This window comes from Argentina anserina, chromosome 5, assembly GCF_933775445.1.
Source record: "Argentina anserina chromosome 5, drPotAnse1.1, whole genome shotgun sequence".
Lineage (NCBI taxonomy): Eukaryota > Viridiplantae > Streptophyta > Magnoliopsida > Rosales > Rosaceae > Argentina > Argentina anserina.
In genome coordinates, this window is record NC_065876.1 from 11,107,802 (window position 1) to 11,135,586 (window position 27,785).

Genomic DNA, 27,785 nt, shown 5'->3' on the forward strand with positions numbered 1-27,785 from the left:
CATTACCTCATGTTATATTTCTGTTTCAATATCATTTGATTAATCGCTTTCTTTTTTCTTTTAGAAGAATTGATCAGAGCTTATCCTGTTCAAGTTTCTGGAAAATGAATAATTGTGGATGTGTTTACAGTGGCTATGGAAACCTGTAAGACCTAGAAATCCTCATAGGCATTTCAATAAAAGCTTGAGTTGCAAAAATGTTGCCTAATCTGTCATGCAATTAGTGGGTAGCTTCAAACGCAAGACATGCTCAGATTCTCTAATGAGTACAGGTCACATTTGATGGATCAGTATGCCATGAAGAATTGAAGATAAACATTAAAAGAAATTAGCATGGCCATTGAAGGGACTTCCATTATGGAAGTAGATAATTCATTACTTCCATTATTGAGGCGTACATAAATTCTGAAACACTAATTCACAACTAGCCAATGCAAACGGCAAGGGCTCATCTCACACAGAGCTTGTTGGAGCACAACATTATTGCATGTTTTTCCTCAGCCAGAATGACTACTACAACTCAATTTGCCTAGCTTGAATGACGACTACTACTACTACTCAATTCTTGAGCAACAAGAAATTGCACAATAGGCAACTCAAAAGGATTGGTTATCATCAACAACGTACTAGTTTTTCTAATCGAAGGTTGTATGGAATACGTCGAGTGTCAATGTGCCGTGTATCATCACCGTATGCTAATGATCGAAATGTCGGTCGAGTCTCCTACTTGCTAACAACTTTTCTGTTTTTACACACATTTCATATTTCATATGTATATAACAAATATGTACTTAAAAAAATAAAACTAATGTGTAATTGTATGTAATTTTGGGCCCTAAAATTTTCAATAAATTACAGTGTCCCTTAAAAGATCTAAAATACATTAAATTCATGAAAGTAACAGTTGAAGATGAAGTGCAGCTTTTATGATAATTTAATTAATTTTGGTACGTGGCCCCAACTCCCACCTACATTTATAGATATAGAAACAAGAAATTTTCTCACATGAATTAAATTTGTGATATAGCCTTATGATTTGATCTAAATCCAATATTAACCTAATTAATATAAGAAGCTCGAGCTGCAATGTCCATACTCCATAGTCCACACATCTCTTCATGGACTCAACTACCACAAGTTCGTTCGTTCTTAATAGATTTGGTTCATCATAACCCATAACCGTCCCATAAACAACCAACCTAGAAGGCGATCATAGATCCAGCACGCGCTGGAATGAAACTGACATCGATCAGTGACATGTATATTTAGTTAAATGACTTGAATCATTCATTTTGCAGTTGCCTTCCACTTGTTAGTTACTTAATTGTTCAACATCAGTTATTTGAAACATTGGAATTTTTTCCTCAAAATTAGGCACAGGCAAGCTGTTATGAGTAACATAATCTGAAATTGTTCATTTGAAACAAAAGAAATAAAAAATGGAATTAATACTGTACGCATCAAGTGTTTTGCTAATTAATTCTGTCACACTAGGATATAGTTACTGGTAAGTGGTAACATACTGTGGTACAGTTGTTGATGTCAAACTGAGAATGAGGAAAGGAAATGAAAGATAGATCGGAGGTGACAGAATTTGATTGAGGATTTGAGTCATTTAACTACCTCAAGATAAAGGAATGGGGAAAGACAATAGCTTCACACATTCATAAGAAACTCTTATGTTCTGTTCGAGTCAAAGAGAAGTAAAGCTGAGATATAAGTGGCAAAAGCATAGTACAACGGATTAGAACACTTGCACGAAAACAGCCTTCCAACAAGTAGTGAGAATGGACCAAAGAAAGGCACAAAAATTCCATTAATCAAGAGAAGATATTGAGATGGCAGGATAAGTCCTCATCTTGCACGAACTGTTATTAGCTGGTGGTAATGAAGTTGAACAGCAGCTGTCAAACACCATGAAACTATCCATATACGAGCTAGATAATGTGTTGTGTAATAATAGATTAAGAAGTTATTTCTTATGAAGCAAGCTCTAATCCACAATTCTGTCTAGTTGAAACTTGAAAACGAGCTTACTGTGAGGCCCCATTTCCTTCCAACACTTCACTACCAAATATAGTCCATCATATATATAATGTTTAGTTCTTCCATCTGGCAATTCAAACCCACGGATCATTCTAACAGGAGTTTTTGCAGGCATACTATTCTTCAACGCAAGGTTCCCCCGTTCAAGCTTTTGATCCTCGGGTTCCTTATCCGGATGCATCACATTTCCTCCTTGGCCTGTGTAAGTCAGAGAATGCAAATTATGCAAATCATCTGCATATCCCCCTGATGCAACAATACTAGTTGCAAGCATCTTCCCACCAAAAGTTGCATAATCTATACCACCTTGAGTCGGGTGATGTAAGCCAACAATATTAAGCTCAATCCTGTAATGAAATTCATCACCAACTTCAACACCGGGGACAGGTCCCAAGATTTGTTTGCCTGTATTTATATGTTTCCCTTCCTTCTTGAGAATCTTTGCCGCTTGAAAATCGACCCTTCTGACTGAAGTTTCTCCCTTTGACTTGTCATATTCCAGTTGTCTACAAATAGCTTTGAACTGATTCAATGTCTCTGTCACCTTCTTTCGGATAGCATGCATGTTATTATCATGGAGGCTGCTACTAGAACTAGCCTGACTATTCTTTCCAGTATTGTGTCCTCCAGTCTCCGAGCCAACCTTTATTTTCCAAGCATCTTTAGATCTTTCTAGCTGAGACTTTGAGTCAGGTATCTCTCTGTGTCTTCCCCTCATACCTTCACCTGGTTTAGATTTGTAGGCCACTTTCCCCTTCCACCAGGAAGGATGTGACACAGCCTTCAAGCTTGAAACCTTGTTCAATTTCAATTCTGAACATTCTAAATTTCTTCGGACATTGCTGTCATTGGCTTGGGATACATTCGATTTCAATTCACTGCTGTGAAACTCTCCATCTTTAACATGTACTTCTGATTTTCTCACTTGACCAAAAACCCTGACCTCGAGAGATATCCTTATTCCACATCCAGGTGGGAAATCCCTAACCAATTCTACTGTTCTTCGAGGAGGATATCTTCTAGCCACAGTCATGTCCATACCAATGCCATTAGCAGTGCCAACTGAGGTTGCAAACCGTCCACACTGTGGGGGAAAATCACGAACAACAGAGAGTCTCGGTTGCTTATACTTGTGTTCATTTTCTGAGGATGATCTTCCCAATTTTTCCTCAAAATGGCTATCGCTTAGGCCTTCAATTGTTATTGATGATTCCAACTGCTTCCACCCTTCTACAACCATCATTCCAAGTTTCCAACTCCCAGAATGAAATGCTTGAGAACCAGAAAACAGCACAATCACCAAGCTACGTGTATCCACAACGGTATAACATGTACAAACTAAGTAAAACCTCATGAAAAAATAGGAAACAGTTCATCTAATTATCCAATATCTTTTGTTTTGATCAAAAAGGTGGAACTTACAGAATTACTGATGCAGAGTATTCTGGCTTGGTCGCTGACTCAAAATGTGATAGTTGTTAACACCTGCTACACAAAGAGACTACTGTCAGAAGTAGAATTTGTCTCAGCCTCTTCATAGGGTAAATGATGGTGGTAACTAAATCTGATCACAATAAGTTTATATTTGCGTGTCTAATGTCACAATCAAAAACTTCCTTTCTAAGTCCAATTAATAATCCATAAACATGGACTTAACCACAAACAATAAACTTAAGTTACTTACATCAACTGCTAACAGAATCACTGAATTTAGAGGCACAGCAATTATAAGAAAAAAAAAGTGATTCCCAGCGTCGAAAAATGCAAATATAGTCTGATCCCAAATTGACCATTGTGGGACACTTTGCTAGAGTTGAAATACAAATACTAATCGAAAACTTAGATAAATAATACAGTTATCTTCTGTACAATCAGCAAACAAAGAACATAACACAAGAGCCCAGAAACGAAAGGATAAAAAGCAAAAGCAAAATTTGGACAATCATACACTAATTATACTTATCATAAGCAAATCCTGGAAAACTATACCAGATTACCAGCAAAAAAAAATACAGAGATATTCATAAGAACAAAACATGACCTACAAAAAACACTGAAAGTAGACCTTCAACACAACCCTAATGCTCTGTTCATATCAAACCTGAAGGAACCGGAAAGAGAAAAGAAAACCCATTTCGTTCAGCTCCCCAATGCAGTAGTCCATCGATTCCCAGAATCTCGAAACTGAAAACTCTAACTTTACAATTTGACAAGGTTTTACACATTCTCTTCCAACAAGTTGAACACAAAACCCAATAATTCGTACTGGTTCAGTATGCAGGAAAGAGGAAAAGGAAGACGTAGAAGCAAAAGAGACTCACCGAAATTGCAGAGCTGCTGAAAATGGAGGGTGGAGTAGCACTTGTACACTCCAAAACCGACTCAGCTGAGTCTGCAATGACGAGTCAATTACTTGGAGTAGGGATTTAGCTTTTGTCCGAACCATTGGGCCATGTCATTTCGGTCATTTGAGCAGGTTGTTTCAGCTTTTTCTAGGCTACTTCTCATGGACTTAGCAACGCTACCCGATCTTCACCATCTTTAGAGCCGCTCTCGTTTGCATAATATTTCAATTACCTTCATGTTTACTCTTTAATGGTTGACGGGGTTAACATGACGGGTTAGTAAGTGTAAGTCTACTTTGTTTTAGCTTTTTTTCTAGGCTACTTTATTTGTTACTTATTAATGGAGTCACGCTATCTAATATTTACCAACTTTATTTATTCATATATATCTTTTTATTTTCTTTAAAGAATTTTTTTTGCTACAAAAATTTAAAAATTCTAGTTAAACTTTACATTTTGACCTCTCTCGCGACATTTTCACCGTTGACACCAACTCCATGGGTCTATGTCTACCCTTACCACCACGAGGCACCAAAAAAAAGTTACAAAATAAAAATATTAGTGGGATGTACGTCACACGCGCCTGAAACTGTTACTCGATATTTAGATAATTTTTTTTTTCTTAGACTATTAGAGTGATTTTTCATCCATTTGGTTAAGTTAACTTACTTTGTATGATTCCTATTTTTTAATCAGACTTTGTACGTATCATTCTTGATTTAAGAGTCAAGTTTGACAGCTCGATGGCGATCATGTGATAATCAACTTTATCATTTTAGGTTCTTCAATCATAAAGTGTGTTGCCCGCCTATCCATGCTTTATGTGGCAAAACAGTAATAGTGACATTTTGGTGTTCTTTAGTTGGTTTCCATAGCATATTATGTCACCCAGTTCTTCCACGATGGCAATGATCGAGACTCGAGTGCAGCAATCTCAAAATTCACAACTCATGAAACAAGTCGCATCTCTTTTTTTGTTTTCCTTAATTTTCATTTTGTCATGCGCATAGGGTGAACATAGCCAATGTCTTGATTTCTCTTCCGAACTCAAATCAGTCTTTTCAATTAAACACTTGAGCGATCAGACCAAATGGTGCTGAAGTTGAAGAGACTATTTCTATAGCGACTTATATATATAACGAGTGAAATCAATGTACTTTAGTAGTTCAGTAGTTGAATGTTAATCTTTCTTTTTTTCAATATGGCTAACACGAAATCTGGACAGCGGACAATCTACCTAAATTAGCATCACACATTTTCTATGAGAAACAACATGCAGCTGCGAATCAGCAGCAGAATCAAACAAACAAGGAACATAACTGCTACAACGACCATCATCAACAACAAGCTAGTAATGAATTGAAGATGATATGAATGGTGTCGATGATGGACTAGAGAAACATCAAGCAAAATATCCAAGTGCCTGCTAGATATGATGATGTTGCACCACCAATTCAGCTAGAGTTTATGTCTACCAAGCGATATAGAGCTCTGGCCGGGAATTCTGTTCAGTTGAAACTTGTATACAAACTTTCCGTGACCCCCCATTTCCTTCCAAAACTTCTCCACTGAATATAATCCAACATATACATAATTCTTACTTCCACCTAAAGAATCAGAACCGTATATCACCCGAACAGGATTCTTTGTTTCGATACTATTCTTCAAAGCTAGGTTTCCACGTTTAAGCTCTTGATGTCCAGGTAGGTTATGATGCATCACACTTCCGCCATGGCCGGTGTAAGTTAAGGAGTTCAAGTCGTGCATATCATCAGCATAGCCCCCAGATGCCACAACACTGGTAGCAAGCGACTCCCTACCAAAATATGTATAGTCTATCCCACCTTCGGTCTGGCGATGTAAACCAACAATGGTGAGCTCAACTCTATACCTAAACTTATCTCCAATTTCCACACCCGGGACTTCTCCCATGATTTGTGATCCTGTGTTTACGAATCCTCTTTCTTCCTTGAGCATCTTTAAAGCTTTGTAATAAATCCTTCTGGGAGAAGATGCTCCTTCCCTCAACTTCTTACGCTCTATCTCGATACAAAGATCTCTGAATCGACTCAATGTCTCTGTCACTTTCTTCCGAATGAGAGAGTTGTCACTGTTACGAAGGCTAGCAGCACGAAAGTTTGTAGACTTTCCTCTAATATTCTCTCGGTCGTTCTGAGATTTTTGTGGCAGAACATCTAACTGAGGTTGCTTTTTTATTGTGCTCGTACCTCCATTTGGTTTAGGCCTCTGGGCGACTTTACCCCTCCACCATGAAGTATAGGAATGCTTAACATCCGGCAGAGCTCCTGGTTTTTGCACATTAGTCTTTGTAGTGTTTGATGGTGGTGGTGGTTTGTCACCCTTAACCAGCCGCACTTGATCAAAATTTCTAGCTTCTAGAGTTGTACTTCTCCCACACTGAGGAGGGAAATCTCGCACGGCTCCTACATGATGTTTCCTAGCCACACCAGAAGTACCAGCTGAAGTTGTCAACTCAGTAAGACGTCCACACCCCGGTGGAAAATCACGAACGGCTGAGACTCTAGCCCTTTTATGATCAGGAAACTTGGAACGGGAAGAGACGGATCTTTCCAATATTGTTTCCTTATGACGATGTTCGCCTACCGATTTGCTTCTTCTTAATAATTCTAAATGCTGTAATACTCCCTCTGACCCCATTCTCACAACCCAATTAGGTAATGAAATATATTGCTCAAGAACCTGAAGAAACAGAATTTAATCACTAAGCTATAGGAATTCACAATGGCCTAACAAAACAAATCAAAGTAAAACCTAAAGATAGCAACAGTAGATGTGGAACTTACAGAATGATGAATCTGGGGAATTTAGCTGACACTTGAAAGGTTGAAATCTCAGAAGCTGTCAATGCCTGTTGTAAAGATAAATAGAATGTTGTTAGGACTAAATTATTTTTTCTCCAAACAACTTAAGACTTTATTTCTTCTCCTACAGTCAAGGGCCCAACAAAGATATATATAAGCTTACTACAGAAACAATTCACAATAGATAATCACATACTATTCCGAAAACATAGTTTAAAGTTTAAACATAGTTCACAACAGTAGCAACCTAACTCAGTACATTGCATCATGCAGTATAATTAATTAAGAATAATACTGTTAATTAGTGATCCCAAAATGTGGAACTTACAGAATTACAGGAGCAATGGAATTTGGCTTTGTAATTCCAATGAGTCAATGACTCCAATTCTGAAGGCTGTTGATACCTGCTCAGCTAAGCAGAGACGACAATTGTGAGAAGCAAAAGCTATCACAGACATGGAATGAAAAATCTGATACCCATCCCCTGCAGCTATATCCCAACAGAGGTTATGAGTTTTCTCTTTCAACTACTGTAAGAAATAAACGCATTGTAATTATAACTAAGAACAGAGGCAGCCAAGTGAAAAAGTTCCCAACTTGGTCACAAATTGAGTATGGTACGTAGTCGGTGAAACACAGAATACGAATTGAAAAGAACCAGTACTTATGCTTTCGACAGAACCGCTCTCAAATTTGACCGGTTTCATGTATATATATCATGTCAAGGCTTAAGAGTTGGTCTTAGTTTCTATTAGCCGAGAAGACCCAACTAATTAAATAGCTCCTGTATTCTTCATATTCTACTTACATATACACTAGCTTTATTTGCAGAATTATACGTACAAGATATATATTCTACCAGGAACAAAGAAGCTTACTGTGAAGGCCAGGGAGCAGTGTGATCAAGAAGCAAAAAGAAACATGGAGAGCTGGCCCTCCAAACCAGATTACCGATTAATCCCTCGAACACAATATGCAACATTCTCACCCAAAATTTCAACCATTTCAGAAATGCAGAAGAACAATGAAAAGGGATACGAAGTGGTAAGATAGTTGCTCAAGGCAACCATGGGAGAAAAGAGACTGCAAGGCTTCGTGACGTCAGAATCACACTGAGCACGAAATGAAATGGTTAGGAGGAGGAGCTCCTTCCAACGGACTATTTTATTGAGGACCACTTTGATTTACTCACTTTTTAATTTTATATTCATATTTTGACCGTTTAATTTGTAGACATATATATGAATAGTTTATTCAAGTAAATTTTTGTTTAAATTGAAAATTATTAAGACATTCATAAATGTGATTTACTCATTATGAACTTGAACGGTTCATGTTTGATAATTTTTGTTCGTTCACTAATTTAATCTACTTTGATACATTAACGATTACTAAATTAGTTGAAAATTTGTAGAAATAATCTACTTATATAGACCTAAAAGCTAAAAAGTTAAGATTAAAAAAATGTGATTGAAAAATATGTCTAATTAATAATTAATTAAAAAGTCTTCAACTAGTCATTTTGGTAATTTAAGGTATTTAGAATTTTGAAAATAGGGATTACATGACAGCTTCTCATGGGATGATAGACTGCAGGTCTAACTTGATACATGTACTGGTATGCAGAGAAGCGTGACTTCAATTCCTAACTTGTACAGTACATTTATTGACTGATAAAGTGAGAAACTATGCCAATTCACTCTCGTTACCATTTATATGAAAGTACTTGATTCTACTAAATTGAGCATTGCCTCATCTTCTTCACACAAAAATAGAAGGTGATCATTACCCTACACACCTAAAATATGCCATACCAATGTCACTATCAGTCACATTTATTTCCTAAATATCTCTATTTTGAATAATTTCTTATGAATTTTTACTATTTTACTATTTTCAGCACATCACAGTTGATTTGTTTTATAAATTTCTCTACTTTAAATACTTCTTTTAACTTTCTGTTTTTCCATTTCCGGCGAACCGTTCACACCAAGGAAGTGACGGAACCACCTTTCCGGCGATATCTTCATAAGAATTGTTCATTGATATGATGTACTAGCGTGTGTATAGTTAAACGAATTACATTTGCATTGATTTTTTATGTACCCAAATTGTTCAGATTAATTGGTATTGGTGTTACACTTTTAGCCGACAAAGCTCATCTATGAAAATTCATTGATGCCTTTATCCAGATTCCAGAGGGTATGCATCTTCATAGAATTGATCAGGGGCTTTAGGGTAATAATAAATTCATGATGTATTAAACAAACGTCTATTATCTGAATTCTGGGAGGGTGTGACAATTATTATTAGGCGGGAATATCGCTCTTCCAGAAATTTGAAACCATTCTAGAGGAATTGCCACCTTCTGCAACTAGCAAGCAAAGTATGAGCAATATCAAACTCATCACAGCATTCACATATATAACTGTCTCGTAATATTGCCTACATCAGATTTAGACAAATTACATCGATAACAAGCTTTGCACTATATCTTAGTGCACCTATGCCTCACTGTCAAGTTCTTCACAAAAGTAGAGTTTCTCTACTCTACCTGTCACATATATAACTGGGAAATCCGATTCACTAACATCTGCTTTGCTCCTGTAGATGGTTCGGATACTGGCTGGCATTCTTCCTTGTATACCAAGTTCAAACATGCACCTGTCGGGACAAAAAACTGTCACAATAACTCCACCGGAATAAACAGTTCATATATCTTAAGCATAATGAATGGATGAATGGTCTAATCCAATTCAATGTAATTTCAGTTCAGTAATGATCATCGTATTTCATATTGGCACGTATCTACTCAACCAAATGTTCAAATTCCATACAATTCACACTATCTATAACTAGATAACAGAGTTATAACTCATAATATTCAAATACTTATAGATGAATATGCAGCACTAACCTCCGACATCAATTTCCAATGCCTCCAATTCTGTTCATTTGAAACTTGAAGACAAGCTTACCAAGAGCACCCCTTTCCTGCCAACATTTCTCCACCATATATAATCCATCATACACATATGTCCTGCTTCCATACACTAGTTCGGAGCCACGAATCACTCTGACATGATTCTTTTGCACACTGTTCTTTAAAGCAAGATTTCCCCGTTCAAGCTTCTGGTCTTGAGGGTCCTTTCCCCGTTCAGGATTTCCTCCCTGGCCAGTATAGATTAACGAATCCTTACTTTGCAAATCATCTGCATAGCCACCAGATGCTACGATACTGGTTGCAAGGACCTTTCCACCAAAATTCCCATAAGCTATACCACCTTGGGTCTGGTGATGTAGGCCACAAAGGATAAGTTCAACGCGGTACTGGAACTTATCACCAACTTTGACTCCTGGGATATCTCCTATGACGTTTTTGCCTGATTTTACAAAGAGTCCTCTATCCTTGAGGACCTTAAAGGCTTCCAAATCAACCCTACGGTGAATATTTTTCACTCCATTTGACCTTCTCCTTTCTTCCTCCAGCAAGCGCTTGTCACATTCATCTCGGAACAAGTGCAATATCTCCTTTACCATGTTCCCTTCACTTGTGTCATTATCATGACTCCTTTGGCTTGAACTACTAAAGCCAAAAGGAGCAGGATCTGTACTATGTGATTTTGGAATCACATTCTTATGTTCTTTTTCATCATGCTGATAATACTCCTTCCTTGTATCACTTGCACTTTGACAGGCAGCCTTTGCTGGTACAGACTTTCCTCCAATTTTCTTCTCAGTGTTAGGTTGAACTTTGTTCGGAAGTCCTGTTTGTTTCTCATTATTCTTCACTGTCTTTGATGATGAGGAGATATAACCCCTAACTGATTTCTCTTGGCTGAATTTCCTGGCCACTGGAGATGCATTTATCCCACAGAAAGGAGGAAAATCCCGAACAACTTCTACACATCGAGGAGGATATTTTCTATGTGAAATCTTCTCCATACCATCCGCATTCAAATTACTCAGGTGAGCAAATGGTCCACACCCTAAAGGATAATCACGAACAACAGAGACTCTATACCTCTTAAACTCTGGTAACTTAATATGGGAAGCAGACTCAGTATTTTCCATTGGCAACCTTTGAAATTCTTCTTCAAAATGGATACCACTTAGCTGTGCAATCGAATTTGATGATTCCAAATGCTGCATTGCTAACTCATAACCCAATGTAATGCTCAAGAACCTAAAAGCATAATAACTATTAAAGACATGTATTCTCAATTGACAAACAGTCAAAAGAAACTGTGTAAAACCTAAAATAGAAGCAGTAAATTGAACTCTTTAAGCATCAAAATCTAAAGTTATTTTTCTGTGAGTGATTGCAAATTTGGAACTTACAGAACTACTAAAACAAAGGAACTTGACTCAGTCTAGCAGACACCATCAATATCTTTTCTACAAACGTTACATAAGTTCTCAAGTATCCAGCTACTCCTAAAACAATGCTGACTACACAAAAGTAAATAGCAGCAGGTTACTTCAGACCAACAACTTTATTTACTTGTTCATATAGGTACGGCAGCAATAAAATCGAAAATGTGAATATAAATTGCAATTGAAATACATACTCATGTACACTTCACAGGCTAACATAAGTTGATACCTTGCTATATTCGTAATCACGGAGTTTGGCACACAATGATTTTTTTAGATGCAAGGTTGTCATAGATGGTGAACGATGTTGACACCTGCACCACATAAAGGCTATTATTAATTCAACAGTTACCAGTCTCTCAATTTCGTACAGTAAATTAAAGTTGGTAATATATTAGCTTAATTTATACTAAGCTGCTTTTTCAGTCCCAGTTGAGTAAGAGCCTAACAACAAGAATAGCATGATCTATAAGTTCTGTAATGCTTAACTAGTAAATATAATACGGATTACGGAAACTATAAGAATAAGGAGGTGGCCCACACACAACGTTCCACAACTTCTATAAGTGAAAACATTGTATTGATCTCAAATCCAATATTTCAATGGAACAAAAAAAGAAATTGAAAATCTCATTGAAACTTCACATAAGTACTTGAGCACATTTACAGATTCTGTATACTTAAGCAAGTAAGCAACAAAACCACAAACAATTTAGTAACCAGAAACCGAACAAGCATGGCAAAGTTCCCACCCTCTTCAGAAACACTCAAAAAAATCGCAAGCTGTAAAATTTTCAATCTCAAAAGACAAACAGAAGCCAGGGAAAAAGGTGAACCTAAAACAATGCCGATACCAATGGTTGCATAAAATTCAGCAGCAGGGGACTACTTACACCAACCAACAGCTGTGATGAAACAACCAACCAAACAAAGAAACCCAGAATAATCTATCAAACATAAAGTCCACAACATTACAGATAACGAAACTGAAGAGAACACTTGAAGGGGCAGGTAAAACTTTGCATACAACAATGTTACCCAATCATGCAAGTGGGGACCATTACCGTGATTGTTCTAATCATACCCATTTCTCTTAAGACAACATCTCAACAATCCCACCCTTTCTAACCAAGAACGAAACCAAAAGAGACAGAATATAACCCATCAAGATCTTACCTTTTTAAACCTTCATCCCCCAAACTCAAAAAGTCATGTTCTGGTTCACACTTAAAATGCAGCAAAATGAAAACAGAGAAACTAAACTGTAACAAGACAAAGTGAAAGAAGCTCACCGAGAAACCATGCCCCAAAATCAACTGCAAAAATCTAGCAGTAGTAACTAGTAAAGAGGCGGGTTTATGAGTGTCCCAGGTCCGAAATAATGGGTCGGGCCAAATATAACCCGCTCAATAAAAGCCCAAACCCTCTGCTAACCTCTCTGTTTGACACTTGGTTAGTACCTTACTTCTTAGGTGAGGCAAATTTAGTCATTAAGCATTTCCTCTTGTCGTGGCTTGTTCTTATAGGTGGACAGCTGCATGTCTTCAATAACATAATGTTGTAGCATGCAGAGGAGTAGAGCCAGTTCACTTGGCCAGGTACCTTTTATTGTTTCAGGACATGCAGTTCAGAGTTCAAAGGTGGGAAATTTGAAGGAGAAAGAAAAGAAAAGGAGGAAGCTTTGGGTTTGTGAAGACAAAAGAGAAAGAAAGAGACACTTTGGGTCTTTGAAAAGCGAGAAGCTTTGAATGGAGGGAAGCAGTAGTAAGGTGGTGGTGGTGGTGGCCAATGAGAGGAAGACAAGTGGTGGAGGTGGAATCCGGATTGGGAATCCGTTTACTTTGAAAATGGGTCAAGTATTTACTGGCTTTGGCATTGGCTGCGGTGTTGGTATCGGCGTTGGCCGCCCCATTAATTTAGGTACCACCCCCTCTCTTCTTTAGTCTCCTCTCTCTCTCTCTCTCTCTCTCTCTCTCTCTCTCTCTCTCTGCTGTGTAGCTTTTTGTCTGTGAGTTTATATATTTGTTGATTATTAAAGATGGACTTTGGAAGACTATTCAAGCCAAAAAATGGTGAAACCCATCACAGACAAGGTTGTAAGAGAGTGTGTGTTGCTTTGCATTTTGTTGTATATCAGTATATGGCATTGGCTTTGTTTGTTTGGTTTTTGAGTTTTTGGTCTGTTCTTGGTTGATGGGTTAGTTTAGGAAAATGGGATAAAGTTTCGATATGTTGGCTTTAGTGAATGAAGGATGATGGTTGATTGTTTACTGACATCGAATTTGGTTTCTTGCTAGTTCAGTATGTGTTGGTTTTCGATGTAGAGGATTCGGTAGTTTTGAAGTTTGTGCTTTGGAGTTGTAGTCAATGTGTGATAGAACGCATTGATCAAACGTGTGATCCAAGACGTTAACTCCTGTCTCTAAGTATGTTGAACAGGGAAAGCTGCATTGCTTTGCCTTAAGTTGAGGAGAGCAACTTATAAGAAGGGATATGGAAGCCATTGACTTCTGGTGTGGATGCATGAATTCAGCATTGACATCTGCTGGAAAATTGAATGTTTTCATGTTCAGTTGTGCAATGTTAGTACTATAAAACTAGACTCGTTTACCACATAAAATTGAGTAGGCCTGATAGGCATCACCGTAACTGTGCCTGCTCTAATTGACCTATAACGTAAAAGTCTTGAAGAGTTGCGGCAATGCAGGGTATACACTATGTGCATTTAAATTGTCCATTTGGCATCTCAATGATTTGGAAATTCAAGTAGCATACTATCCACATTATGTGTAGAACTAAAAGTTCATTTGGTCATCCTCACTTATGATTGTAAAACTGACTTTTCTATTGTTTATAGAGGCTTTTATTTTTCTTGCTTGTTGGGTCCATTGACCCAATGATCATTTCAATTTTTATTTTTATTTTTTTTAGTATTACTTCAGATCGAAAGCTTTTGAATCCTTCTTTCACCAAATTACAATCGCAGTGAACGGAATAGCAAGAGTAATTTGATCAGTAATGTTTAAAACTTTGTAGAGGAAAGATTATCATTGACAGGTTTGCTTCTATGGTTGTAGAGGAAAGGGATATTGGTTAACTCACACATTGCTTTGACCATATACCAGGTGCAGTACCTGTAGTGAATCAAGTCATGGGTGCCACAAGAGGTGCCACTGATGCTTTTTCGGGAGTTAGCAGACATGTTACTGATGCCGTAAGTCAAATAATTATTTCCTTTTCAGTCTTGGGTTCTTGGGATTATCTGTCTTTATGAGAGAGGAAGAGAAAATCTTTATACAAGAATTGAAGGATTCCCAAATGTCTTATTCTGCTTTTTCATTTTCCAGTTGAGGAAGGTGGGAGCAAAGAACATAGAAGCTGGCATTGGATGTGGTGTTGGTTTTGGACATGGTTTTGGAGTTGGTATGCCATCTTATTTGTTCCAGGGGAATCAGCATTATAATATCTTCTCTTTCTTATAATTTATGTGATTTCATTTACATATTTCTACATGATCTCGTTGACGATTTAGCCGACTAATGTTTGGAAATTCAAGATAAAACCTACTATTGTCCAAACCATTTGATTCATACATTGTAATATGATAGTTTAATACTTTGAAATGATCTATTTTTGGTTTTCGTGTGGAAATATCGATTTATGTGATGTAACTTACAATTAAAGTACCTAAGAATGTTCACTAAATTACAATTGAATATTCTTGGCTTATTTAAAGAATTAGTTGATTCCTTAAACAAGTCGTCGACCCTGTTTTGGATTTGAAAGAAGGATTGGATGCTCTCCTTTGGTCATAAGCACTGAGTACCGTGCATGTAAAAAGCTTTAGCAGTATTAATTGTCTGAGCATTTACACAAAAGCATTCAGACTTTTCTTATATCTAATTGTGTATCCTTGATCTCCATAGTATTCTCAGTGTTCTATCATTTAATATTCATTATTTCTTCAAGTTTTTAATTTCAGATAATAAAGTGAGTGTGCGGTTTAGCAAAATAATTACTATGACTCAGAAAATTAAATAGAGGAGTCATCAGACTATTATCACATATGTGGTGAGCTGATGATCCTACCATGTACCTTACTATTCAATGAGTTCCTTCAGTCAATTGCTTATGTAGATATAAAAGTTATCACTACATCGCTAATGTCATAGATTGACGAATGTTGGTGTTAGAAATCTCACTAGCGTGTGCAGTTGAGTTTAATATTGGAACAGGAAGGAAATTTTGTTCTTTGGTATTCAACTATTCCAAGTTATAACAGATTGCATTCATATCTTTTGACGTTTTATACCTGGTTAATACATTTACTTTGTAGTTCTTACAGTGTGACAATGTCCGTTTAACTGAAGTTTTGACTTCCGATTGTAGGCCTTGCTCTGAAGCCAGGAATTTTGCAACAAATTCAACTATTTTCTTTAGTAAGTATTACGTTTTTTTTTTCATGTGTTATTTCCCATCAGAGCCTACAACTGTGCTTCTTACTCAATATTCTACAGCAAAAAATGACAAAATTTGGAATTGCTCCCAATTCACCAATGCTTCAAGGTGCCATTCCAAGCTCTTTGCAAAGTGGCATTGGCATTATGAATGATTCATCAAGCCAAAATACAGTGGGAAATATCATGCAAATGGAAACAAACCCACCAGACTACGCAACTCAAGGCCTGCCTGGATATGGAAGTAAGGGTACAGGTGCAACTTATGCTAATTTCACATCAACAAGCTTTCCAGTTGAAACACCTTTTGGCAGTCGAACAGAGAAGGTTCTCAGAAGCTGTTTACAGAGTCCAGTTTTGAAGGGAGAGGAAAGTGAATCAAGTGAAGTGGTATGTACAAGTCCCAACTTTAAGTCTGAAGCAGGTGCCTGGGTTGCCTGGGTGGGTTTGCCATTCACATTTCTTTTGGACTAATTGTTAATCTTGGTTTTACCTTTTGTAGGCTGGACGCTTGAGGTCAGAGAATAAAATCCTTCAAATGGTAGTAAATATTGACTTGTGGTTCCCTATTGATTCCATGCTAATTTAATTATCTTATATTTTCATTATCTGAGAAACAATTACGGAGGTAATGTTATTGCCTGGTAAATACATGTTTGATATGCCCAATGGAAAAGGTCCATATTTGTGAGGTTCCTCACAGCCTTCAAGATATGTTAAGAAGTCAATTTTGTGGCAAAAAGGATTTGTTCTGGTTTCAATTTAATAGTAGAGATTGATAGTTATAGAATGTAATGTTGTTCTAACGTGCTTTGTAATGTATTTGAACAAATTATTGTGGGTTGTAGAATCATATTTCTGTAGCTCATAAAGCACCTCTGTTTCAAAAATTCAACCCTTTTATTTTCTAGTATGGGCAACTAAACAATTGCTTTACTAAATTTTGTTGTATAGCTACTAAAATTATTTTTAGGTTTATGTACTAGAACTTGTTTAACTGAAATTATGCTGTCTCAGGTATTGAAACACCAGCAAATCATTGACAATCTCACTGTAGAGAATGAGAAGCTTCGGCATATACTAGTGGAAGACCTGAAAGTACCACCTAGCAAGCTGCAAACTCCTTATACAAGTAAAATCAGATCTCCATGTTCAGATTGCTTTGAATGCAGAAGAAAACAAAGGAGAAGATAGGTGTAGTATCAGGGTTTCCGACTCTGTTAGAACATATAGTGCCTTGATCAAGAGATATTAACTTTGATACCCTTCACCGGAGTTGGGACCATGGTGACTGATGAAGAAGCCTCATCTGGGTTCAAGGGGTTATATATAATACAAACTAGCTAAAGAGAATTTACAAGGAGAATCCGCATTGCGTACAAACCATCAGTGGTTAGATTCTGAAGACTTTTTTTGTTTTTGGTCAACCGTGAGTGTCAGCTGGAAGCTTTCAGAGTTAGAAGTTGTCAAAAATTATGTCGACACCAAGTTCCTTTCAAACTTTAGCTATTCGATTTTTTAGTTATTTATTCACTGCTTGTACGAAATAAGTTCTATGTTTCCCTCTTTCTTTCGCTTCCGATTTATTTCTCTGTCAAAACAAAGAACAAAGTTACAAAACTATGGGTAAGATGCTTGTTAACGCTCAGTTTCATTCAGTTTCTTATGAAATTGAGTCCCAAATTAAGAAAGCTACGTATATGTTCAAGAGAACACAGACCACAGAGGCACAAATAAACAAGCTAGCTAAGGAACCAGGAATTTGGTGAAGATTATATTAGTCCAATAAGAAAATTACGAACATATTGTGCGGAATCTCTTCCTAGCAAACACTACAACCCTCACCCTCTTCATTAACGTCGCATCGATGAGACGATGACTAACTCGCCGCCAGTTACTCTTTCCGGTCATCTTTCCGCTGCAATTTTCATATTATTTAATATGGTAACCATTGTGGTCAGACAACTCTTGCAACCGATCACATTATGTCGTCTTGAAATAGAAACTTCCGAGACAAAAATTCTCACCCTTGACTTCGTACATCTATGGCGTCTCAGATATGTAATGATACTCATTATTATCTGGTGCCGTCACTCGTCGCTACCTTGTTGGATTTCACTATCTGTTCATGTCAGTGTTCATCTCTCTCTATGTCTGCACTGGCTGTGAGATATTATTATCACTAGGAGATGTAAACCTTCGTCCATAATTGTTTTGTTTACGGTCTACCATAAGTCATACATGAGTCTGAGCGTTTAAAGTTGGAAGTTGAATAGGTTTCAATCTTCACTTTCGCTGTTTAAAGCTAACCAATTATAAGAACCCTAATTGTCTCCTTTTTACGATAGATACATTTGATGTGAGATCTTGCCCTACTGAGAACCCATAAACTTCGGAAATTGTAGCTTTTGAGTGAGAGGTGTAATCAGTGGACCACTGACATCCAGGCTATATATATCATTTTCCGGTTGATGCAATATAGTTCGGTTTCATTTACAAATCACAATTACAGAGCTCGTAGAGTAAAGACTAAAGAGTTTGGTCTGTTTCAAAGTTCAAACAAGGATACTAAACCAAGTTATTTAGGAATCTTGAATCCAATAGGAAAATAATTCACTGGGTTTTCTACACGCACGTACATTGGGGTTTCTCATTAATAATCACCTTGACTTGTTGTCGCTGAATAATTTCTTTCTTTTGAGAACATTGTGTTTAATTAATTTGGCGTAGGTCTTTATAGAAAGCTTATATGATGCTTGTAAAATGCTGGATCTTTGAATGTCATCCAATGCTTTAATACAAACTTTAGCTTTTTGTTTCCGATGGCTAAACGACGACATTCTTCTTATTTGCTTTTAGTAATTATACTAGTACTCATCTACACACGATGTGCGTAGGATTTTGTTTTTCTTTTGTCACAAGTATGAAAGTAGCGGGGATAAGAAGTGGGGATATGAAAGTTATTGAGATAACTTCTACCCACTATTTTATTTTATCATTTAACAAATTATTGTTATATCTTTCATATATTAAAAACTAATTTAAATTTAATATATAATTTAAGGTTATTAATGTATTTTCACATGCGTTTTTGTTGACAAAAATCACAAAACCTGTTTGTTTTATTAATAGTATAGATATAAAAATCTAATCATCAAAGCAAACACACAAATATATTCCTTTGTGATTATAGTATTTGAGAATTTTGCACGTAATCTCTACTACTATAAAACGAGCATCTAAAATTTCTTTATAATTTTATCATCATACATAGAGAAAGAGACAATTATATAAAAATACAAATGTTTTCACTTATGTGTTTTACTAAAATTGTATTCGTATGAAACAAAATTACATAAAATGATTGTCTTTTAATAATACACTTCATATAAAATTTTACAAACTCGTGTGATCAAAACACGTGCATCGCACGGGTACAAGGCCAGTAGAAATTAAGGGAGTGAAAATGTAAGAAATGAAAACGATCGTAGGAGGTTGACTTGTTTGTTAATCAAGCGATATCTCAGATTGAGTTGGTAGAACAAAAAACCAATCTTCAACTCAAATTGGGTTCAACGTACAGAATTAATTGAAGCTTGTAGATCTATGATCAAACAGTTTTCAATTCACTTGGTTGTATGCTCAAGGATGAATTTCAAAAGTTGAATTAGACTTAAATGATGGATGCATCGTGAGGCTTACTAGTTAGCTGCCTAGTTACTAAATAATTTAATTGCAGAAATTAAACACTTCTAATTAACCTGGCCATGTCCTTGTTTAATCATATGCTAGTATACAAATGGTTTTATATCCAATTTCCATGTAGAAGTTTAGCTCTACATGTTATTTGTCACGTACATAGTCTATTTGGATTATTCCGTCAATATGACCCTCCATAGTACGTACGTAGTGCCGTAATAATCACTCAAGTTTGATCATACCCCGACCACCATGCATCACTCCATTCCCTGCTGTACGTACGTCATGCGCGCTAGCTATTTATAATTCCAGAAGGGAAACAAAAAGCATGGAAACTGTATGCCATTTTCAAGGAGGAATTATTATGTACCCGAAATACTAACACTATTATGTGGTGTATACAGCTAATTATATTACTTTATGGTGTGAAATACATGCACACGGTGAAATAAAAAATATATTTAAATATAAGTAACCAATCATAAATAAATACAGTAAAAAATAGACTAAAAATATTAAAAGAGTACGTTACATAGACTATGTACTTAATACATATAATTTTTTTTTTCATTTTCAAGTTAAATAATATGGATATCAAGTTCCAGGCCGGCTACAACTCCGTTGACGCACTTAAGCAAATAATCTAGGCTAGGGCATTTTGAGGAACCGTTTCAGGTAAACAATACGACCTTCTTAGCTGAGGAAAGTAAGGCTCTCTCGGTCTATAAGTTGATGATTGATTGTAGGGCTCGTCAGATGGTAGGGCTCGTCAACAGGCCGAGTTCGGCCCGGCCCAATCTATGAGTGGAGGGTTCGGGCCGGGTCATAGTAAATTTAAATAAGTGACGGGTCTGGTATTTTTACAAATATGAAGATCCAAGCCCACCCACCTAAAGCGGCCCATGCGGACTTTTCAAGACCGGGCATTTCGTGTTTTTACGGGCCGAGCTTTACGGACTTATATTAGAAAAAAAAACATAATACTCTTATTTAAGGGTTTGGAACAATAAAAGAATTATTAGAAAATATTTTAAACAAGTCACAAATAAATTCTAGTTTCGAAATATTGTCGATCGATATCGATAGATGTGATCGATATATATATATATATATTTAGGGACCCTGTAAAAAATTTTGAACATGGTTTAACCGTCCGTACCTACGGTCAACAAAAAAGAGGCGTTTTGACATAATAAAACCTCATTGACCGGGACTTTGCCAAATGGGTTTCCTTATAGCAACCACGCACGATTGGTTTAGGTGATTTCAAATATGTAGACAGCTTTCGGCATTCGCATATTGATAATGGGTCCTCTCTTAGAGCATATTAGTGGTGTTTTTGGTTTACCGGAAATTCCGATGGTGAAACGAGGTCCGAATTGGTTGAAATTTTTACAGGGTCACTAAATATATATACCGATCACATCGGCTGGTGTCGATTGATCGCGAAAAGTTTATTTCATATAGTCGCTTCATAATGCGATAGTTTTATTGTAAACCTAATATAAAAGTTATGATACATTAGTGGACATTTAGGCGATCGACAACTCAAGTTCGAAAATATGGTCGATCAACACCAGCAGATGTGATCAGTATATATATTTAGGGACCCCGTAAAAATTGCATCCGTTTTAGACATGGTTTGACCGTCCGTACCTACGGTCAACAAAAAAAAGAGGCGTTTTGACATATTAAAACCCTCATTGACCGGGACTTTGCGAAATGGGTTTCCTCGTTGCGACTGCGCACGATCAGTGACAAAAAATAGTTGATTTCATATATGCAAACGGCTTTCTATGTTCGCATCTTGGGTAATAGGTCTTCCCTTAGGGCATATTAGTGGTGTTTTTGGTTTACCGGATATTCTAACAGTCAAACGAGATCTGAATTGGATGAAATTTTTATAGGGTCACTAAATATATATACTGATCACATCGGCTGGTGTCGATTGATCCCGAGAAGTTTCCTTTATATAGTCGCTTCATAATGCGATAGTTTTATTATAAACCTAATATAAATGTTATGATACATTAGTGGACACTTAGGCGATCGACAACTCCAGTTCGAAATATGGTCGATCAACAACAACTGATGTGATCACTATATATATTTAGGAACCCCGTAAATATTTTGTCCGTTTTGGACATGATTTGACCGTTCGTACCTACGGTCAATCAAAAAAGAGGCGTTTTGACATATTGAAACCTCATTGACCGAGGCTTTGCCAAATAGGTTTCCTCAGTAAGACCGCGCACGATAGGTAACAAAACTTAGGTGATTTCAGATATGCAAACTACTTTCGGCATTCGCATCTTTGTAATTAGTCATCCTTTATGGCATATTAGTGGTGTTTTCAAACGAGGTCCGAATTGGACAACATTTTTACAGTGTCACTAAATATAAGTACCGATCACATCAGCTAGTATCGATTAATCCCGAGAAGTTTCCTTCATATAGTCACTTCATAATACGATAATTTTATATTAAACTTAGTATAAGGGTTATGATACATTAGTAGACACTTCGGCGATTGACAACTCTGGTTCTAAATAGGGTCGATCGACATGAGTAGATGTGATTAGTATGTATATTTAGGGACCCTGTAAAATTTTCGTCCGTTTTGGCCACAGTTTGACTGGACGTACCTCCGGTCAACAAAAAAAAAGCATTTTGAGATATTAAAACCCCATTGACCGAGACTTTGCCAAATGAGTTTCCTTAGTGCGACCGCGCACGATCGGTGACAAAAATTAGAAGATTTCATATATGCAAACGGCTTTCAACGTTCGCATCTTGGTAATGGGTCATCCATTGAAGCATATTAGTGGTGACTTCGGTTTACCAGAAATTCTGATGGTCAAACGAGGTCCGAATTAGATAAAGTTTTAACAGTGTCTCTAAATATTAGTACCGATAACATCAGTTGGTGTCGATTAATCCCGAGAAGTTTACTTCATATAGTTGTTTCATAATGATACAATTTTATTTTAAGTCTAGTATAAAGTTATAATATAAAGAAATATAAAATTTTAAATCTAGTATTATTAACATATATAATATTTTATGTATAATTATTGCAAAAAAAGACATATAATTAATATATGTATAATATCTTATATGTATGTATAATATTTTATTTTTTGACGGGCCGGGCCAGGTTTTACACATCTAAATTAAGCCCGACCATCTACCCATGGAAGCGGGTTTTCACAAGGTTTCTCGCGGGCCGGGTCGGGTAAAATCTCATCCGGCTTGCGAACCTTTGCTGGCTAAATGATGAGGCCTAATTGATAGATCAATATTCCTTTTAATTTGGAACTCAATTCTAGTCCAAACCTATGTACGTACGAGTATTCTTTTACTCAAGTATTCAACCAAATAAAACCATTATATAGTTAGTTAGTTAGTTACTAAAAACCACGAAAATTAAAACCTACTCTATGGAGGAAATTAATGGATTCGTGATCAACCTCTCTCGCTCCTATACATATGTTAGTGGGGGCAACTAGTACGTAGTAGGAGTCATGTGCACATCGTTTTCGTATTTATATATCGTTTTGTCACCATATAAGTATGTAGCACAACCCCACGTACCCCATCAATTAGTACCATTCGTTTGGAGGCCTTGTCTTTCACGTCGATCATCACCATTTGAGCTTGGAAGGCCATGCCATTTCTATCTTTCTCCAATCCTTTGACCCACGTACCCCAAAGAAAGGTGAAACACCAATGCATGCGCGCATGTATTCTAATCCTATCCCCAATGCAATTCACCACATCCAATTTCTGATCCACACACTATTCCTCTACTAGTTACCTTGCTAATGCTAGCTGCACCTAATATCCGAGTCCATCCCCACCATGTACAAATTCCATTATTCCACATTTCCACTAACATATATGCTCCGGTCCGTTAATATTTGCACTCATTCACATCCATCCATGTCACTGCTTGCTTTATCCACCCTTTTCAACATGCCCAACTACCATTTCAATTCAGTGATGAACTGATGTTAGTCTTTGGGTTATATATATAAAGTTACAGTTGGAATTGTTGTTGGAAAGTAAATCTCGAATCTCCAGAGCCAGTTTATTATAAGTTATCACTTACTGAAATGAAATTTATGAAATGTTGTACTAGCTAGTTAGCTAGGATATGAAGGTAGGAGATCGAACATCTGAACTGCAAATTGAATCCGATTATATATACAGGCTCGATCGATTAGGTTTTAGATGTATATGAGTTCGTTAATTAATTTAACCATGCAAGCAAACAACTGTAATTACTTATTATGTACACACTTCTAAACGCAAAGCAAGAATGATGGCCGGGCTCTCTTATTCATGTATTGAAAATGATACCAAATATTGAAGAGTACGTTATTAACATAAGTACATACGGAAGTAAGTACATCCGATATCCGATAAATCTCCTCTTAGAAATCACAATATGGAGCTCCCAAAAATCATCAGTTTGAACTAATCAAACAAAAGAGGAAGAAATGACAAAAAGAAAAGAACAAAATGTAAAGAAGATACACAGATATAGTACTAGTAATATAATCTACGTACGTTAAGTTGAATTAAGCAAGGAGTACTAGTGCGATAGTTGATCCGGCCAGGAACGGTAGCAAGGCCGAGTTAGTTCCATGAACAAATGCACCTGAACCGTCTGGGGTCGACGGTGCCGGTGATGTTGGTGACATGCTGGGCGTTCCTGGCGCAGAGGCCATGGGAGAACCTCCAGGTGCGGCTGGTGCCGGAGGGGAGCTCATCATAGAAGACGGTACAGGGCTTGTCGGGCTCATCATAGGAGAAGAGGACATCGGAGGCATTGACGGAGGGCTGGTTGAGGTGGTCATCGGAGGCATAGCTGGAGTACTGGTCGGAGGAGTGGCAGTGGCCATGGGAGGAGCTCCAACGGTCGGTGGCGGAGAGGTGGTGGTTGCTGGAGGCGGAGGTGTGGTGGGAGTGGTCATTGGAGCTAATTGTGGGGAGTATGAGGGTGATTGAGCTGTGGACAATGAGGCGAGGAGGGAGAGTGAGAGTGCGAGTGCGAGTATGGCAGGTGTGAAAGCCATGGCTGATTGGGAATGAGAGTGAAATGCAAGTATGCAACAGAGGAAACTAAGGGTTGAAGATGGAGGCAGTAGTGGACTTTTGTGAGGAAGAGAATAAGGGATGCAAGATGAGGGTGAGGTTGATATATAGAGTTAAAGGAGAGCAACCGTATAGAGCGCTACAGAGAATCTTTATTGTGGTTTGTGGTGGGCGCAATTTCGGGTGCTTTTTTTTTGTTGGTTAAGTGAAAGCTGCATTAAAATGGGGAAACCCCGGGTTTAGCTGTTGTGCAGCGCTGTATGCTATACATACTCAATCGGACGGTGGATAGAGGGTTGTCAGCAAATGCACGTGGGGTGTGTTTGTAGTGGATTAGGGCCGTTGCACGCCATACAGCACTGTAGCATAAAATTTTCCGAAAACCCCATAGCCAATCAAGGCCCAAAACATAACAACATAATATAAGGAAAAATACAACTTAACACACTTCACTTGGAAGGTGTAAATAAGTGTATCCCTAAAAAAAAATATAAAATTACATCATCAATAACACAAACCAGCCGTTGCCATGGCTTGAGTGATGATACCCGAACTGATGGCAAACTAATCCCAATACACAGAAGATATGGAAATCCACTACCGAGAGGAAGAGCTCCCTCAAACAAAACCACACAATCCACCATCGTAACCTAAGTAACGTAAGAACTGTGGCTAACTAGAGAGAACCAACAGTAACCAAGAATAAGCACCAGTACCGAAGAAAATGGGGTGGGGGTGTGATGAACCCACGCGTGAGTACCCATAATCCAATAGGTAAGTGCACAACTACACTTTATGCGTGTAAACACACAGGCTCACATGAAGGTTCACAATGATAGTTGTTGGGTTGTTTGGTAATAGATAACCAAAACTCTAGAAACAATTGTGATAGATGGACATAACAATAAGGAACATAGTCCTTCTAAACTGACAAAGCCAGTACAATAATCCATAAAGGGAAAATACACCACAAGGGTGAAATGCGCCCCAAAGGAGGCAGCTCGAAATAAAACAACACTGAAATGCAATTTTGACACATATACAATGAGAATGACCTACTTTGTTTTTGTCCATTATTTTTACTAATCTATACTCTTATAAACACAACAGATTTTGTGACATTTGTCAACCAAAAGTGCTTTGAAAAGTCAGGAAACTCCTTAATTATACTATATATTATGTTAAAATAAATTTATAATATTAGAAGGATACTATGATAAATAAATAAATTCATATAAACTAAATTAAAATAAAAGAAGAGAAATTTCTCCATTTCTATGGGTTTACTACTCCCCATTTTCCCACTATTCAGATGACTTCTCCTCTTCTCACTTTCATAATCATCTCTAAAAAAAACTGTAAAATAAGCATCGCATATGTGGACAAGGCTAGTTACTAATTACTCCCCTACTTTTGTAATTGGGAGATAAGGCCTCCAGGTTTTGCGGAACGACCTCACCGAGCGAAATCTAGGTTTTGTCTCGTGGTGGTGGTGCTTGGTAAAATAACCGAGTGCTTGGTGAGACATGGCGACAAGGCTGGGTTCTTTCTCGGCAGCGATCGTGTGGTGCGACGGAGGCCTTTGTCGTATGGCCGCGAATCATTGATGACGGGGGCGCTGCAATCTGGCGGCGTCATTCGTGTTTTGGTGGCACAAGTTCCTTCAAGGGGGATCTTGGTGTTTGTGAGGGTGGTTGGGCGTTTGACTTTCTTGCCAAAGTTTGTCCCATATGATATGGTAGAGGTTCTGGCTTGGTTTAAAAAGAGATCTGACCGGATCTTATCGTCAAGAGTTGTTGGGCTAGTGGTTGGTGGTCGGGAGAAGGCTAGGTTGTCGGCGGAGAAAGTTGCTAGCTTGGTCTGGACGTCGGCGGGGCATCTGCTAATCGGATCTTGGCCGCATGGAATCTTGGCTCGGGGTTGGAGATGAGGCCTTTTGGCCTGGACTGTGGGCCGGATCTTAGGTTATGGAAGACGTGGGGAAGGGTTGTAGGTTATTGGTGGGTTTGGACTTGGGCCTTTGGACTCGGGCCTAAACTCAACTTTGCGCCCATTCCTTTCTTTTAAGTTTTATATGAATGTATATCTCTATTTTCATAGAATATGCATATTCGTTCTTCAATCAAAGTTTTTGTATTTTAATGAATATACATAAGTTATGTACCAGCTATAAGATTTCTCACGACCTATTATCTATCCATCGTGATAGTAGAGAGATATTTAATATGAGGTTGGGTTGAAGTGTCATATCATGCACTATGGTTAATTATGTTATAAACTACATTAATTGTAATCTTTATTTTATATATGCTTGGATTCAAGTCTAGGGTTTTATTGGTTTCGATCTGATGTTGGGGATTATACATATTGGAAACCTCGATTACAAAGCCAGCACAACCTACTAGGCACCAACATGAACCTATTAGGCACCAACCTGTTATAGAATGTAATGTTGTTCTAACGTGCTTTGTAATGTATTTGAACAAATTATTGTGGGTTGTAGAATCATATTTCTGTAGCTCATAAAGCACCTCTGTTTCAAAAATTCAACCCTTTTATTTTCTAGTATGGGCAACTAAACAATTGCTTTACTAAATTTTGTTGTATAGCTACTAAAATTATTTTTAGGTTTATGTACTAGAACTTGTTTAACTGAAATTATGCTGTCTCAGGTATTGAAACACCAGCAAATCATTGACAATCTCACTGTAGAGAATGAGAAGCTTCGGCATATACTAGTGGAAGACCTGAAAGTACCACCTAGCAAGCTGCAAACTCCTTATACAAGTAAAATCAGATCTCCATGTTCAGATTGCTTTGAATGCAGAAGAAAACAAAGGAGAAGATAGGTGTAGTATCAGGGTTTCCGACTCTGTTAGAACATATAGTGCCTTGATCAAGAGATATTAACTTTGATA

The 27,785-nt window shown here is 37.4% G+C and overlaps 4 protein-coding genes across 7 annotated transcripts; 1 reads left to right on the forward strand and 3 right to left on the reverse strand.

The window, feature by feature from the left end:
* Positions 1–1,702: 1,702 nt before the first annotated feature.
* On the reverse strand, positions 1,703–4,489 carry LOC126795174 (histone-lysine N-methyltransferase, H3 lysine-9 specific SUVH6-like). 3 transcript variants are annotated; one of them, XM_050522014.1, is made up of 4 exons: positions 4,368–4,484; positions 4,148–4,243; positions 3,469–3,531; positions 1,703–3,318 (listed from the first exon to the last, which is right to left on the reverse strand). In XM_050522014.1, the coding sequence occupies exon 4, from the start codon at positions 3,287–3,289 to the stop codon at positions 1,994–1,996; it is 1,296 nt and encodes a 431-aa protein (XP_050377971.1). In that variant the 5' UTR covers positions 3,290–3,318; positions 3,469–3,531; positions 4,148–4,243; positions 4,368–4,484; the 3' UTR covers positions 1,703–1,993. The 3 variants fall into 3 exon arrangements, with proteins under 3 accessions (XP_050377971.1, XP_050377970.1, XP_050377968.1); XM_050522013.1 differs by lacking the exon at positions 4,148–4,243 and having other exon boundaries at positions 4,368–4,489; XM_050522011.1 differs by lacking the exon at positions 4,148–4,243 and having other exon boundaries at positions 1,703–3,531; positions 4,368–4,489.
* A 1,360-nt stretch (positions 4,490–5,849) lies between these two features.
* LOC126795502 (YDG domain-containing protein At5g47150-like) lies at positions 5,850–7,070 on the reverse strand. The gene has a single exon (XM_050522331.1). It carries the CDS (start codon positions 7,068–7,070, stop codon positions 5,850–5,852), a length of 1,221 nt encoding a protein of 406 aa, XP_050378288.1.
* A 2,515-nt stretch (positions 7,071–9,585) lies between these two features.
* Positions 9,586–13,020, reverse strand: LOC126794978 (YDG domain-containing protein At5g47150-like). 2 transcript variants are annotated; one of them, XM_050521782.1, is made up of 4 exons: positions 12,904–13,020; positions 11,841–11,925; positions 10,152–11,420; positions 9,586–9,898 (listed from the first exon to the last, which is right to left on the reverse strand). In XM_050521782.1, the coding sequence occupies exon 3, from the start codon at positions 11,384–11,386 to the stop codon at positions 10,160–10,162; it is 1,227 nt and encodes a 408-aa protein (XP_050377739.1). In that variant the 5' UTR covers positions 11,387–11,420; positions 11,841–11,925; positions 12,904–13,020; the 3' UTR covers positions 9,586–9,898; positions 10,152–10,159. The 2 variants fall into 2 exon arrangements, with proteins under 2 accessions (XP_050377739.1, XP_050377740.1); XM_050521783.1 differs by lacking the exons at positions 11,841–11,925; positions 12,904–13,020 and adding an exon at positions 11,576–11,774.
* Positions 13,021–13,359: 339 nt separating this feature from the next.
* On the forward strand, positions 13,360–17,262 carry LOC126795504 (uncharacterized). Its single transcript, XM_050522332.1, has 6 exons — positions 13,360–13,531; positions 14,737–14,825; positions 14,959–15,034; positions 16,001–16,458; positions 16,571–16,609; positions 17,086–17,262. The coding sequence occupies exons 1-6, from the start codon at positions 13,360–13,362 to the stop codon at positions 17,260–17,262; spliced, it is 1,011 nt and encodes a 336-aa protein (XP_050378289.1).
* The last annotated feature ends 10,523 nt before the right edge of the window (positions 17,263–27,785 follow it).

What these genes read in the sequence shown, in the direction of transcription:
- LOC126795174 (XM_050522011.1), bottom strand. Translation starts at nt 3,400, where the DNA reads ATGAGGTTTTACTTAGTTTGTACATGTTATACCGTTGTGGATACACGT.
- LOC126795502 (XM_050522331.1), bottom strand. Translation starts at nt 7,070, where the DNA reads ATGGGGTCAGAGGGAGTATTACAGCATTTAGAATTATTAAGAAGAAGC.
- LOC126794978 (XM_050521782.1), bottom strand. Translation starts at nt 11,386, where the DNA reads ATGCAGCATTTGGAATCATCAAATTCGATTGCACAGCTAAGTGGTATC.
- LOC126795504 (XM_050522332.1), top strand. Translation starts at nt 13,360, where the DNA reads ATGGAGGGAAGCAGTAGTAAGGTGGTGGTGGTGGTGGCCAATGAGAGG. An exon ending in GCAGACATGTTACTGATGCC is followed by an intron (nt 14,826 to 14,958) that starts GTAAGTCAAATA and finishes TTCATTTTCCAG; the next exon opens with TTGAGGAAGGTGGGAGCAAA. An exon ending in AAAGTGAATCAAGTGAAGTG is followed by an intron (nt 16,459 to 16,570) that starts GTATGTACAAGT and finishes TACCTTTTGTAG; the next exon opens with GCTGGACGCTTGAGGTCAGA.